Raw genomic sequence first — 13,665 nt, 5'->3', positions numbered from 1 at the left:
CACACTATATAAAACTTTATTTACTTTTGCGGTCTCATTATTTATAATGATAACCTTGACATTCTTTTTGTTCTGTTCCATCATAATAATACTATAAAATCAATGGAGCTGTCACTTACATCAATGGAACTGACACTAACATCAAGCAGGTTACAGGGGCGATGGATTGGTCAGCCTACAAAGCTTACTATAACTGTATAATTATGTTTCACAACATCACAAACAAAGTAAAGGTTATGGTGCCCACACACAGTACAATTAAAACTTTAGATGTTCCCTTTTATTCAACCACAACAATCAAATAGAGTGAAAACCGAAAATAATATTTTTTTAGATCAATAAAAAACGAACAATTGTTCCTTTTTTCAATAAAAATCTGATCAGACATGTTGGAAAAAATCTGAGTTATTTTTCATGAAATTGTGTACCAACTTCATATTCAATCAAACGGAATAATTGATCGAATTTCTCTGATCGAAAAAAAAAATTGTACCATGTGTGTGCACCATTAACAGGGCCCTGATGTGGTCACACCTTCTGTATCCCCTATTGCTTTGCCAATCCTAGTATCTATTTGGAGTAGAACAGAGCAGGGTTTGATCACCCACTACAGCATCACACATCTTAGCCCCAACAGTAAGTACTCACCCAAAATGAGTTATTTCCATATTTGTGTGGAGAACTAAGAGAGTACAAGACATAGTAATACTATGCTATTTTCAAAACAAGAAAACGAGGATCGCAACATCCTTCAAGAAGATTTATTCAATTCTTTCTCACGATACACAACATATATGACACTTTTCACGTCAGTCAAAATAGGTGATGTTCAGTAGGTGAGACTCCAGAGATGGGTGTAGAGGTACAATAGATGTTTCTTTTCCTAAGACGCTTGCTCATGTTTGGTCCATGGATGTGGAGTACTAATAATTCAGTCTACATGCTGCTGTGCCAAGATCACATGAAGCTGAATATAACTGTTTCATTTGTAATATGGCCCAGATTTCAGCAGTTAAACTTGCTGCAGACTCAGAACTTTCGTACATTACCCGACCACACATCAACACTAAGACGCAAGAGAGTCCTTAGCCTTGTCACTATTTGTCACAAAATCATATCCCCTTACCAGTGCACTCCCTTATCCCTTCTGTGTCATGGGTGGGGCAAAATACTGCACTGCCTCTTCCTACTGCATATAATCCTAATCCTAACATTTGTATAGCGCTTTTCTCCTGTTGGACTCAAAGCGCTCAAGAGCTGCAGCCACTAAGGGTGCGCTCAAGGAGCCACTCTGCAGTGTTAGCAAGTCTTGCCCAAGGACTTCTTACTGAATAGATACTGACCCCAGCCAGGATTCGAACCCTGATCTCCGATGCATTTATGCAGAAAAAGAGTATGGCCTGTCATTTCACTCTACTGCTACTCCACTGCAACAGTATATAATCACGATGCAAACTTGTGCTTGATTTGTTATGTCAGATTTCACAAATAATGGTTGTGAGTTACGCATATTACGATTGGATCTATTCACCAATGAATGTGAAAAGCTGCACACGAGTTGATATTGCTGTTAGGTGAAATTAGGTGTTTTAAAGTACAAATGAACTAAGTGCAGAAGATTGATTTTCTATGATTAGACATGCAGTGCTAATATGAAAACACAGCAGGCGTAGCAGTCACAGGTTAGAGCTGTTAAAAGCTGCTGCAAGGGAACACAACATTAATAGGATGAAAACTTCAATTAAAAAGCCATATAACAGGAAATTCGGTAAACAAAATAATGAAATCTAAAATTAGAAAGCGTTATGTATATAGGGAACGTCTACGTCTGAAAAATTATACTCATATATACCCAAGGTACACATTCATCTATATTGGCATTAGTTACTGTTATCATTATAATCACAACAAAAGGATATGTCAGATTTTTTCTGGCAGCAAAGGTAAAACCTGCTACTGAAGCGTGTTCAATAACGTTTAATAGCAATTCATGGTAATGATTATTTTTTAGTGGCCTGACTTCAAGAGCAGAATAACAAATAAGAAATGTTCCATTACTTCTACAGAGAAGGACCTCTTTGCATTATATAAAGAGAACCTGAAGTAATGGAGTATGGAGATTGCCATCTTTATGACACTTTTAAAATATACCAACTGCCTAGCATGCTCATCTTCTGATTTTAATACTGTCTGAGTCACACCTGGAACACGGATGCAGCCAGTTTACTAGTCCTTCAGGGATTCCGAAGTGACTTAGAGGGTCAGCCAGGCAACTGGTAATTCTTATAATGGAATAAAGATGACAGTTTCCATATTCTACTCAATTGAGGTTTCTTTTAAAACATAAGTGTAATAAAAATATGAATGTGTGAAATTACTCAAGTTATTCCTTAATGAATAATGCAATTATAACGCATTACTTGCCATCTAATCTGACACTCCCACAGTGACTTATTGTTTACATGGGAGTCCACATTACCAGCAGTCTATATATGTACACTGAACACTACTGTGGTGCTAATTGTTGGTCTGACATCTTTTCTATGCCTCATGCTGCTCTCTGCAAGCCCCCATTGCTGCTCTGATGTCAGACCCATTGCTGCCTTCTGATGTCACATGATCAGGAGCTGTGTATGCAGCACAGAGTGAGTGGCTGCCAGGAGGAAGAGGACATGTAATGCAGCAGGATCAGGTAAATATATGCCCATAGCACATCGCTAATGCTCTGCTGGGGTATCAGTGTGTGGTGAATGCCCACTTCGGTGGGGGTGGGGAGTGGGACCATCTCAAGGGGGGGGCCCAGGATAACCTTGTTTGCTGGAGGGCCCTGGTCATAGATATGTATGTGTTGCCATCAAACATGGCAGCAGGCAGTGACGGGGTTTGGAGAAAGCAAGCAGGGACATGGGAAGCTGCAAGGCCAGCAGGCTGGACCACACATGTATACAGACTTAAGTGAAAAAGTAATGTAAACAACATACATATACGGGGCTCTCAGATCTCTTAATTGGGAGCAAGTTAAAGAAAACCTGTAAAGAAAAAAGTTCCCCTGGGGCGTACTCATCTCAGTAGGGGGAAGCCTCCGGATCCTATCGAGGCTTCCCCCGTCCTCCTGTGTCTCACGGCGGTCTTGCTGCAGCCCCCGGAACGCACAGGCAACAAATCCGACAGCCTGTGCAATATTTACCTTTTCGGGCTCCAGCGGGGTCGCTGTTGTGGCTCTTTTGACAGAGATAGGCAAAAATAGCTGATCTCCATCAGGTCCGCTCTACTGCGCAGGCACAGGAGACTTGTAGACTGGCGCAGTAGAGCGGCCCGACGGACATCGGCTATTTTCGCCTATCTCCGTGGGAAGAGCGGATACTGCGCCTGCGCTGGAGCCACGGAGGTAAATACTTACATGGCCGCTGCTCCGGGAGGATTTTCTCCGCCGCCGTGGGACCGAGGAGGACAGGGGAAGCCTCAATAGGATGCGGAGGCTTCTCCCACCCGAGGTGAGTACCCTCCAGGGGAGTTTTTTTCATTACAGATGTTCTTTAAGGAAAACATTATACGGGCATTGTTGACTAGGTCACTATGTGACAATTAGTATTTGATTTAAAATGTCTATATTTATGCAATGACACCTATGCTAAGGGAAATAGAGACACTATACATGGATGAGCTCAGATACTTTCCATTGTAAACTCCAGTTCAGTGTTACCTTTTGCCCAGAACGACCCGATTCTCCAGGCTCGCCCTGCAACAGAAAAGAGCTACTGAAATCATCTCATTAACTTATCGACACAACAAAAACAAAAAAGGAACAAGTCATTACAAGTGTGTCAGTAACTCTCACACGGTGCTAGAAGATGAGAAATAGCTCAGTTTCATTATCTCCCTGGAGATCGTTCTTTCGCTAAGCTACAAAATCATGACAGTTATTGCACATTAATCTTTTCTTATTGAACATTGTATTGAAATAACTCACCTTGATGCCAGCAGCTGAAGATCCTGGATCCCCCTATAATAATGCAAATAAAAAGTAAGAACAAAAAGCCTTGATTACTAAATAAATAAGGTCATGCAAGGAGAACAAGCTTATTTCTGCAGTCTGTCGGAGAGCAGCAAAGTTAAAGCACACCTGACCCGAGGCAAAGCTACCTAATGTGAGCACAGACTGTGCTCATGCTGGATCTACATACCTCTGTGCATTGTCCGTTCCTCTCCTCATTCACTCCCGCTCCCTGTAATCATTCCTTTAATAATTTGACTTTTGTCTAAAATCACATTTTCCAACATGAAGAGACAGGCTTGCTGCATTGTTCCCTCTTCACCCAGCTACACCCCATTCACTTCTTTGGAGCATTAGTAAAATAAGTAAACACATAAAAGACTGTTTTCCCAGCTTATATAATACATTTAATCTTAGGCGTGAATGCGGAAAATTTGTGCATCAGTGTGTAAGACATCACTGTAACTTGTACAGTTTGAGAAAATGTGCCATGGTTTGCCTGGTTCTCAGGATAAAAAGCAGGGCTGTTTGAGGCATAGGCAAACAGGCAGATGCATAGGGTAACACCTGCAGAAGGGGGCACCACAGAGCTGTACTTAGCGTACTGTGTTTTATGGAATTCTTAAGGTGGCCACTAATGGTCCAATTTCTATCGAAAAATCGTTCGAGCGGTCAGAAATTCTGATTCGAAGAAAAATCATTCATTACACCATCAGCGAATTAATATTTGCATCCTATCTATCACAACCAATCAAGAAAATCCAAATTTTGGTTTGACAAAAATCCAGTCAGATGTTTTTTTTTTTACAGTATAATCGTTCATAATTGATTATGCCCATCAACTGAGATTATTTTCACCCAATCAGATCCGAATTTCTGATCGCTCAAACAATTTTTTGCTAGAAATTGGACCATTAGTGGCCCCCTTTACACACAACTGCTGCTTTTATTAAGAAAGAGATGGTTGGTAATTTTAACCCCTAGAGGGATGCTGCTAGTTAGCATAACAAAGGAGACCTGAATAGCATAAAGGTGGCCACTAACGGTCCAATTTCTAGCGAAAAATAATTCAAGCAATCAGAAATTCTAATCAGATTGGTTATAAATAATCTCAGTTGATGGGCAGAATCGATTATGAACGATTACAAAAATAGTCGTCCGACTGGATTTTTGTCAAACCAAAATTTGGATTTTCTTCTTGGTTGTGATAGATAGGAAGCAAAGATTGGTTCGTTAATGGTGTAGTGAACGATTTTTCTTCCAATCAGAATGTCTGATCGCTCGAACGATTTTTTGCTAGAAATTGGACCGTTAGTGGCCACCTTAACAATCACTTGGTATGTATTGTTAATGTTCTAATTAAACTGTAATTGTATTAGATTTGGGCTGTATAGATTGTTAGAACTGTTTCTAGGACAATAACCTGACCTGAAAAGACCAATGCTAGGTACACACGATACAACTTTCCTGCAGATTTACCTGCCAGATTGATTTTTTACAACATGTGTGCTCTGAATTTCGACCGATTTTCCGATCGATTTCTGTTCACTTTTATGGAAATGGATTGGAAACTCGATGGGAAAACCGATCGAAATTCAGTTCAGACAAGTTGGAAAAAATCGATCTGGCAGTTAAATCTGCCAGAAAATTGTATCGTGCGTACCTAGCATTAAGGAATGTACACATGTGCACAACCAACACCACAACAAACCGTTTACATGACTTGTATTTTCTGCGCAATAACTAACTGAATGACCAACTCATTAACATACTGCGTGCCAAAGCAAAACAATAGATTGCACGATAGGGCCGCATTCAAAACAAGTATGTTGTTCAAATTACGTTGTCCACAAGTGACCAACTGCACAATATCAGCCCAACAGTCCCGTGAGTTCATCCACTGGTTGGATCGGGCAAACCGCCTGTTATCAGTCGCTTGTCTAGTTGGTTGCCACACATACACATGCCTGATTGTTGTCCAACAGACCAAAATCAGATGACAATCAGGCAGTTTGGTTAATCAAAATCAATTTATTTCGCCAAGTAAGTTTGCACCTACAAGGAATTTGTCTTGGCAGTTGCTTAACAAACGCAAACACAAAGAAAAATAAAAAAAAAGGACAGACAGTGTGTATATTACAAGTCAAGGACAGTATGTGAGTATAGTGGCAGTAAGCAAGGTGAGAATTGTTCATTTTCAGTTCTGTGCTGATTACTTTCAAGTCTTAGTAGCTCTAGCGTGGTTCAGCATTAAGTATGGCTACCGCCTGCAGAAAGAAGCTGTTCCTGTGTCTAGAGGTTTTAGTTGCGATTGACCGGAATCTTACCCCTGAAGGCATGAGCTGGAAGATGGAGTGAGCAGGGTGAGAGGGGTCAAAGGCAATCTTGGTTGCTCTCTTTCTGCACCTGCTAGCGTAAAGATCCTGCAGGGAAGGTAAGCTACAGCCAATTATCCTTTCCGCTGATCGGATGATGCGCTGCAGCCTCCACTTTTCTAATGCTGAGCAGGAGCCGAACCATACAGTCATAGATGATGTTATGGTGGATTCGATGATTGCAGTGTCTGCACCATTAGATTTTTAGGTAGGCCAAACTTTCCCAGCTGCCATAGATGGTACATCCTCTGCTGTGCTTTCTTGACGATAGTGGCCGTATTGTTATCCCATTTTAGGTTGTTTGAGATCATGGACCCAAGAAACTTGAATGACTCTACCTGGGTTATTTTGGATCCATTTATGGTTAAGGGAAGTTTTGGGGGAATCTCCTAAAGTCTATTATCATCTCCATGGTTTTGAGAGCATTTAGTTCCAAGTTGTTGCTGCTGCACCAGGAGGAAAGCTGTCCTACTACATGCCTGTATGCAGACTCATCCCCGTTTTGTATGAGACCAACTACTGTTGTGTCATCTGCAAACTTCAGAACCTTAACAGATGGATCTGTGGAGATGCAGTCATTGGTATAAAGTGAGTAGAGCAGTGGGGAAAGCACACAGCCCTGGGGTGCACGAGTACTGACTGTCAGAGAGCTTGATGTGTGATTTTCCAAGTCTAACATGCTGTCTCCTGTCTGTTAAGAAATTGGTTATCCATTTGCAGATGGATTCAGGTATATGTAGCTGGGAGAACTTGCTGTGTAGCAGGGATGGTATTATGGTATTAAATGCAGAGCTGAAATATATGAATACAATCCTGGTGTAGGTTCCTGGGGTGTCTAGGTGCTGTAGTACATAATGCATACACATGTTAATGGCGTCGTCTGCTGATCTATTAGGCCTGTAGGCAAATTGCAGAGAGTCCAGCAGGGGATCTGTGATGGATTTCAGATAAGCCATTATCAGTATTTAGAATGCTTTCATAACCAATGATGTTAGGGCAACAGGCCTGTAGTCGTTTAAGCATGTAGGTTTTGATTTTTTGGGAATTGGTACAATGATTGAGCTTTTAAAACAGGTAGGGACAATTGAGAGTTCCAGAGATGATTTGAATATGTCTGTGAATACAGGCGCTAATTGATCGGCACAGAGTTTCAGACATTTCGCAGTTACAGAGTCCGGTCCAGGAGCTTTATTTGTTTTCTGTCTTTTGAAGAGTTTGTTTACATCTGATTGGCATATTGGTAGAGCATGCACATCTGAGGACAGGTTAGCAAATTGTGGCTGACCTCCTGTGTTGTGTAGATGCTGAGGCACCGCAGGGGGTGGAGACGTTGGCTGGCTGGAGGAGTGCTCAGTTTGCCTGTTGCAGAGATGCAAATTATGCAAATTGACTTTATGTGTTTGGCTTTTGTTGGTAGTGTCAAACCTGCAATAAAATGTATTCAGTTCATTTGCAAGCTGCAGGTTGTGTAGTGATTGTGGAGATTTCTTTCTGTAGTTGGTAATTTCATGTAGAGATTTCCATATTGTGGACGAGTTGGCCGTGGAACATTTTTACTCAAGTTTTTTAGAATAATCTTTTTTTTTTGCGTCAGTAATGGCTCTCTGCAGTTTGTATTTTGCAGCTTTGTAGAGGACTTTATCGCCTGTACGATATGCCCTTTCTTTATCAAAGCATGTGTATACGGGCCTCAAGACAGTACACAAACAGAAGTGACTATACAACCCTGATCACACTTATAGGAAGGGTTTGTTATGTGGGGTCAATGAGTCCGAGCTGGTGAGCTAACCTGGCAATAAACTGTGTACCCATCACAGACTTATTAGAAATATAATTTCTGAATGTAAACTATAATTTTGCTATTCATGCCTGCAAAACAAATTGATGTAATACTAGGCAATCTTTCTATTTGCAAGACTGAAAGGGAGGGGCCACACAAAAGATGCACTACCCAGAGTACCAAAATGGCCAGAAGTATTAAGTGTCATTTATTACTTTTTTATGAAAGTTATGTCTTTTACTTTATCATATTTCAACCAGCAAGAATGAAAATAAAATCTGCATAGCTAAAGTCCACCAGTAGTTTTCATGTACTGACCACACATTTTCTGACGCAACTTAGATAAAACAGTTGGTTTTGCTGCTATATTTCTAGTGCTGGATATTTTTTGGCATCCAGTATGATAAAGACAAAACAGGAAAAAAGGGCCCGGGAGCCATTAGGGTAAAAAGGGCGCCACCATAGGCACCAATTATAAAAGCCGCAATTTGTGAAAAATAAGGGAAATTTGGGTGCAGGGAGGTGTCCTGATCCCTAAAGGATCAGTAAATGTGTACTCAGCCTATGAGTATTAAAGACAAAGAATCAGCAAGACAACCAGACAATGTGCACTATTTAAAGGAAATAAATATGTCAGCCTCCATATGTCTCACCCTTCTGGATTCCTTTAAAAATTAAAAGCAAAGATGACGCATAAAAACTATAATGAATTGTTTGAGGTGAAAATAAAATTCATGGACTATTAGGATTAAGGAATCAAAATGTATGCGCTTCGTTGATGATGTACAAATTAATGTTTACATGCTACTCAGAATTCAGTGGCCCATCAAAGCCCCACGGCCCATTAGTTTACAATAACAATGAGCGCGTTCTCACAGCGAGCAGGTCAGCAAGCAGGTTTATACAGCGGCAGCTCCGCTTACTCTGCTTTGCTTAAGCCAGTGTGGACACCTTTCGGGAAGTTGGAAAAACAGTGCAACATGTGAGAATTAGATTTGCATTCACAGCTGGAAATATCCGGCCAATCAAATATAATTTCCTGCTGAAATGAAGGGGTCTTAACAATGCTCTTAAAACAATAAATGAGAATCACACAAGCTGTGAATCCGTTAACATGGACAGGAGGTATTATATTATTTATCAATGCAAATTTCCCACGCATTGTATCAAGCTAACCGCTGTTGTTTTGTGTGCAATGTGGCATTCCCTCCCTGGTTTTATTTGAAAATATTTCCAATTCTTAAAGGAAAAACAATTACACAATAATATTCCATTGCTGCGCTAATTAGAAACTATGCAAGGCATGACATGGGTTTCAAATGGTTTTGTCAAAAGCTGATAGCCATTGTTAAACTGAATATCATCGAAATGGAAAGCTTTTATTAGATTTCAAGCGCAGCATTGTTAGTTATTTCAAAGCCCAAATACATAAACATATTTTGAAATGTCACTCAGCTTTTGTTAAGGACAAAAAAAGCTACACCTTTAGTTCAGCGCTATAGATTGGAAGGTTTAATGGTAAATAGTATATCAGCTGGTTTGCAGCTTGCTTAAAGGGACCCTGGCATGGTAGACTAGCGCTAATGTATACTTATCTGGGGCTTCCTCCAGCCCCATAAGTACCATGGCCTCCCTTGCCGGCCCTTATCGAGTCCCTCCGTTAAGCCGCTATGACTCCCGGTAATCCGGGCAGTTGCGGCCTTCTGCGCATGCAGGGGTTGGCCACGCGCACACCCCTCGACGTGCTACCTTGTCCTGTAGCATTCTGCGCCTGCAGATGCAGTCCAGCCAGGAGCACTCCCCCATCTCGCTCCCACAGAATGCTCCCGGCGATGTGAATGCAGCAGGAGCGCACACACAGCCAGGCTGTGCATGCAGAGTTGGCCCCGGACCGTAGGACTTTCTGGGGACAACTGTGGATGAACGGGGAGTCGGAGGATGATGGCGTGGGAATGATCAGCCTAGAGGGGGCGGAAGGAAACCCCAGGTATGTATATTTTGTGGTTTTATCCCCATCTCAAGTCCCTTTAACCTAGGTTCAGTTTGCCGGGGCACTGAAAAAGTTAAGGCTCAGTGTTTATGTATTAGGAGACAGCTAGCAGAGTTCTCCTGCAGTCTCTATTCAGGGCTACTGATAAGACAGTTTGATCTGCCTAAACAAACAAAACATCAGTAGTGAATATTAAGCAGCTATATGTGCAATGAAGACTTTTTATTCTGTGCTGTGCAAGAGTTTGGGGCCATTTTAACTCTGCCTAAGATGTCAGTCAATGAATAAGAACAGCATACAAGTGACAGTTGGTGAGCAGAAATTACGCCAATGTGTAATTACACATTGTAATTCGCAATTACTCATCATAATCTTAATGCTAAATTTGCAGATTACACGTAACATTTTTTGCATGGAAACCTAATCACTACCCATAATTATGCATGTTAGTGTAATTCATACAAAATGTAGTTTCCCATTACGCGGAGGCCCCATAGTCTTAAATGGCAGGCAAATTTAGCGGTTATTAGCAAAGCCCCCTTATGTGCTAGAAACACCAAATTTGCAGGATGTGTAGAGGAGGACGGTGGGTACAAAAGGAAAAAAAATCTTTAAAAGGACCTTATAGTTTCTGAGAAAATCAATTTTAAAGTAGTCGTGCAGAGTGTGGGAAATGTTTCAGTGGCCGCCTACTCCAGCAGTTACTAGCAAAGCCCCTGTAAGTGCAAGAAACACCAAATTTGCAGGAAATGTTAAGAAGAACAGTGGGAGCAAGAAGGAAAAAAATAAAATGAAACCTTATAGTTTTTGAGAAAATCGTTGTTAAAGTCGTCAATGTTAAAGTTAGAAGGAAAAAGTTACTAAGCTAAAATGACAGATAATGTATTATTATGTATATAAATGCTGCTTGTTTGTTTTTTATATAAATTCAGAGTGTGGGAAATATAACAAAAATGACATGGGGTCCCTCTCCCAAGCCTCTTTAACCCTTTGTCCCCCATGCAGGCTGGCATAGCCAGAATGCAGAGCCCCGGCCGTGTATGGCTTCACACCCTGAGCTATACCAGCCCATATGGCCCATGGTATTCGGGGGCTCTGGGGTAGAGGGGCAGTCAAGCCTCCCCCTCTTTCTGAGAGCCCTCGTCCAATCCATGGACAGGGGAACTTCCCCACCTCCGGTGCCCCAGGAGGAGGAGGGGTCGAGGACATCCTGGGGGGTTTCATGGTGGCACCTGGGAGTCCCCTTTAAGAAGTGGACTCCCAGATGCCAGCCCCCCTCCCAGGAGAAATGGGTATATGGGTACCCCTTACCCATTTCCACAAATGGTTAAGATAAAAACACAATAACGAAAAAGTCCTTTAATATCCTTAATTAACCAGATATATTTACCTGTGCCTTTAAAAAAATGCTCCCAAGCCAATATACTCCGAAATGATCCCACACCAATATCCTCTAACTTGCAAGCTTGATTGAAGATCTCCATGCACCCGCCGCACACATTGCCGCTCCTCACACAGTTCTAGCTGTAAATATAGCTAGAGCAAAAGCATCTATGAATTTGGTTCCAAGGATCCCAATTGGTTTAATAACAGACCAATGGGGATCCTCCCAAATTCAAAGATGCTTTTGCTTATACTTTGTGTAGCTAGAGCTGCTCCGTTGTCCCTCCTGTGTCCCTCCTGTGTGGCTTCTCGCTCTCTTCCCCGCATACTGCAACTATAGCGCCCACCCACGCATCTACCCTAGAGCACCCATAACAGGGTGATACCATGGGCCATGCAAACTGGTATAGCTTAGGGTGCGAAGTCCCAAGCAGCGGGGGCTCCGCATTATGGCTATCCCAGTCTGCATGGGGGACAAAGGGTTAAAGTGGTGTTTCTACTAAAGTTGTCGGCCAGTAACTTTAATGTAAAAAATGCAAATAGATGCAAAAAAATTTTACGCATGTATGCGTAAAATACACGTAATTGTGTAATTACAAGTGTAATTACGATCCACAATTGTAGTATGATGTATGTAATGTAATTGCAATTACGAAATACGTAAATGCAAAAAATTATACAAAATTTTGCGTAATCGCAATTGACCCATTACGAGCACCACTAGCGACAATATTCATAATGCCCCATCTGTCCACCAGCAGGACAGAAAGTATTGATTCTCTTATGAAAAAAAAAACACCTTTTGGAACTTCTTTATTCCTTCTGTACAAAAACACCTCAGATTCAAAGTAAAGTGCAGAGTTCTGCCTTAATCTTATTGCACGGGCTATCTTCTGACTTCAGTGCTAGAGTGCAGCCTGGCAGAAGCAGCTGTGCATTAAGTACCATATTTTTCGGACTATAAGACGCTCCTGACCATAAGACGCACCTAGGTTTAGAGGACAAAAACCAGGGAAAAAAATATACTAAACCTGGTGCATCCATGGTGAAGGGGCATCTTGTGGATGATGCCTCCTTTGCCTCCTGCCCCCTTGTACCTCTTGTGTCTCGGTGTTCTCCTCTGCCCCTCATGTGTTCACCTCTGTCCTCCTCTATGCGCCTTTGTGTCCCCGTGTCCTCCTTTTGGCTCTGTATCCTCTGCATGGGCACACTACAGGAAGACCCTGACATTGCGGCAGGTTGGAGGTTCATATTAGCAGACGTTCACAAGTCAGGACTATAAGACACAGTGACTTTTTTCCCCACACTTTTCCCCACTTTTGGGGGAGAAAAAGTGAGTCCTATAGTCCAAAAAATACAGTATATAGGTCGGTTAAACTACAGGTAGTCAAAAGCTACAGTACAGCTCGGAAGAGGAAAAAGTCTGAGAAGTATGGTAAGCTGATAAAATTAATCTTTGCTAGAAAGAAGATAATCAGAAAAATGATTTGAAATGTCATGGCTTGGTTGAGAACGGTAAACAAAGATTACATTAATATAACCAAATATGTTTTTTATTAAGAAGTGGCTTTTTTTGTATCACAAAGGTTAAATCCAATATTTGCAGGCCAGAGCTTATTCCGCAGCCACATAATCTAATCTGCATGCTGCTTAATTGGTTTCAACAGTTTGTTTTAACATTAGAGTGTAAAGTTGAACTCCTTATTTAGAGAAGGAAAGCTCATGCAATGTTCTAGTATACATGTGGGGGTAATTACTTCTCATAGATAAACACAGAGAAAGCTAGGACATCTTTGCCTGTTCCAAAAACGTGACCTGATGTTTATCCTTTTCTCAAAGGAATATATGCTTGTGGGTTAGAAATGTAAACTCCTGCCAGTTCTATAGGCTAGATGCAAGGCATGTAAGACCCAACAGTGGGTGTGCAGCAACTTTATACTTATATGCTCATTTTACATTTTTCTTTAAGTTAAATGCAACTCAGCACCCATAAGGTAGGTTCATAATACAGTGGGCCGTTACTGGGGGTGATCGGCATTAGTTACCTACGTGGGGCTGCTCCTTAGCCCCCAATCTGTATGAGATCTATCACCTTCTCTATGGAGAAACCTAGCTGCAGCATTTTGAAGCTCTTGGCGGTGTT

At 41.5% G+C, this 13,665-nt stretch overlaps 1 protein-coding gene across 1 annotated transcript in view; it reads right to left on the bottom strand.

Moving 5' to 3' along the window:
* Window positions 1–13,665, bottom strand: part of LOC137571854 (collagen alpha-1(XXV) chain-like) — a 207,064-nt gene that overhangs the window by 112,425 nt on the left and 80,974 nt on the right. Inside the window, exons 12-13 of the mRNA XM_068281586.1 lie at window positions 3,971–4,003; window positions 3,704–3,739 (exon numbers count right to left, since the gene is read on the bottom strand). Of these exons, the coding sequence (XP_068137687.1) occupies window positions 3,704–3,739; window positions 3,971–4,003 (69 nt within the window). The remainder of the gene's footprint in view (window positions 1–3,703; window positions 3,740–3,970; window positions 4,004–13,665) is intronic.

This window comes from Hyperolius riggenbachi, chromosome 1 (assembly GCF_040937935.1).
Source record: "Hyperolius riggenbachi isolate aHypRig1 chromosome 1, aHypRig1.pri, whole genome shotgun sequence".
Taxonomy (NCBI): domain Eukaryota; kingdom Metazoa; phylum Chordata; class Amphibia; order Anura; family Hyperoliidae; genus Hyperolius; species Hyperolius riggenbachi.
Note: the sequence above shows the minus strand (reverse complement) of the source record. Positions and strands in the feature narration are given on the sequence as shown.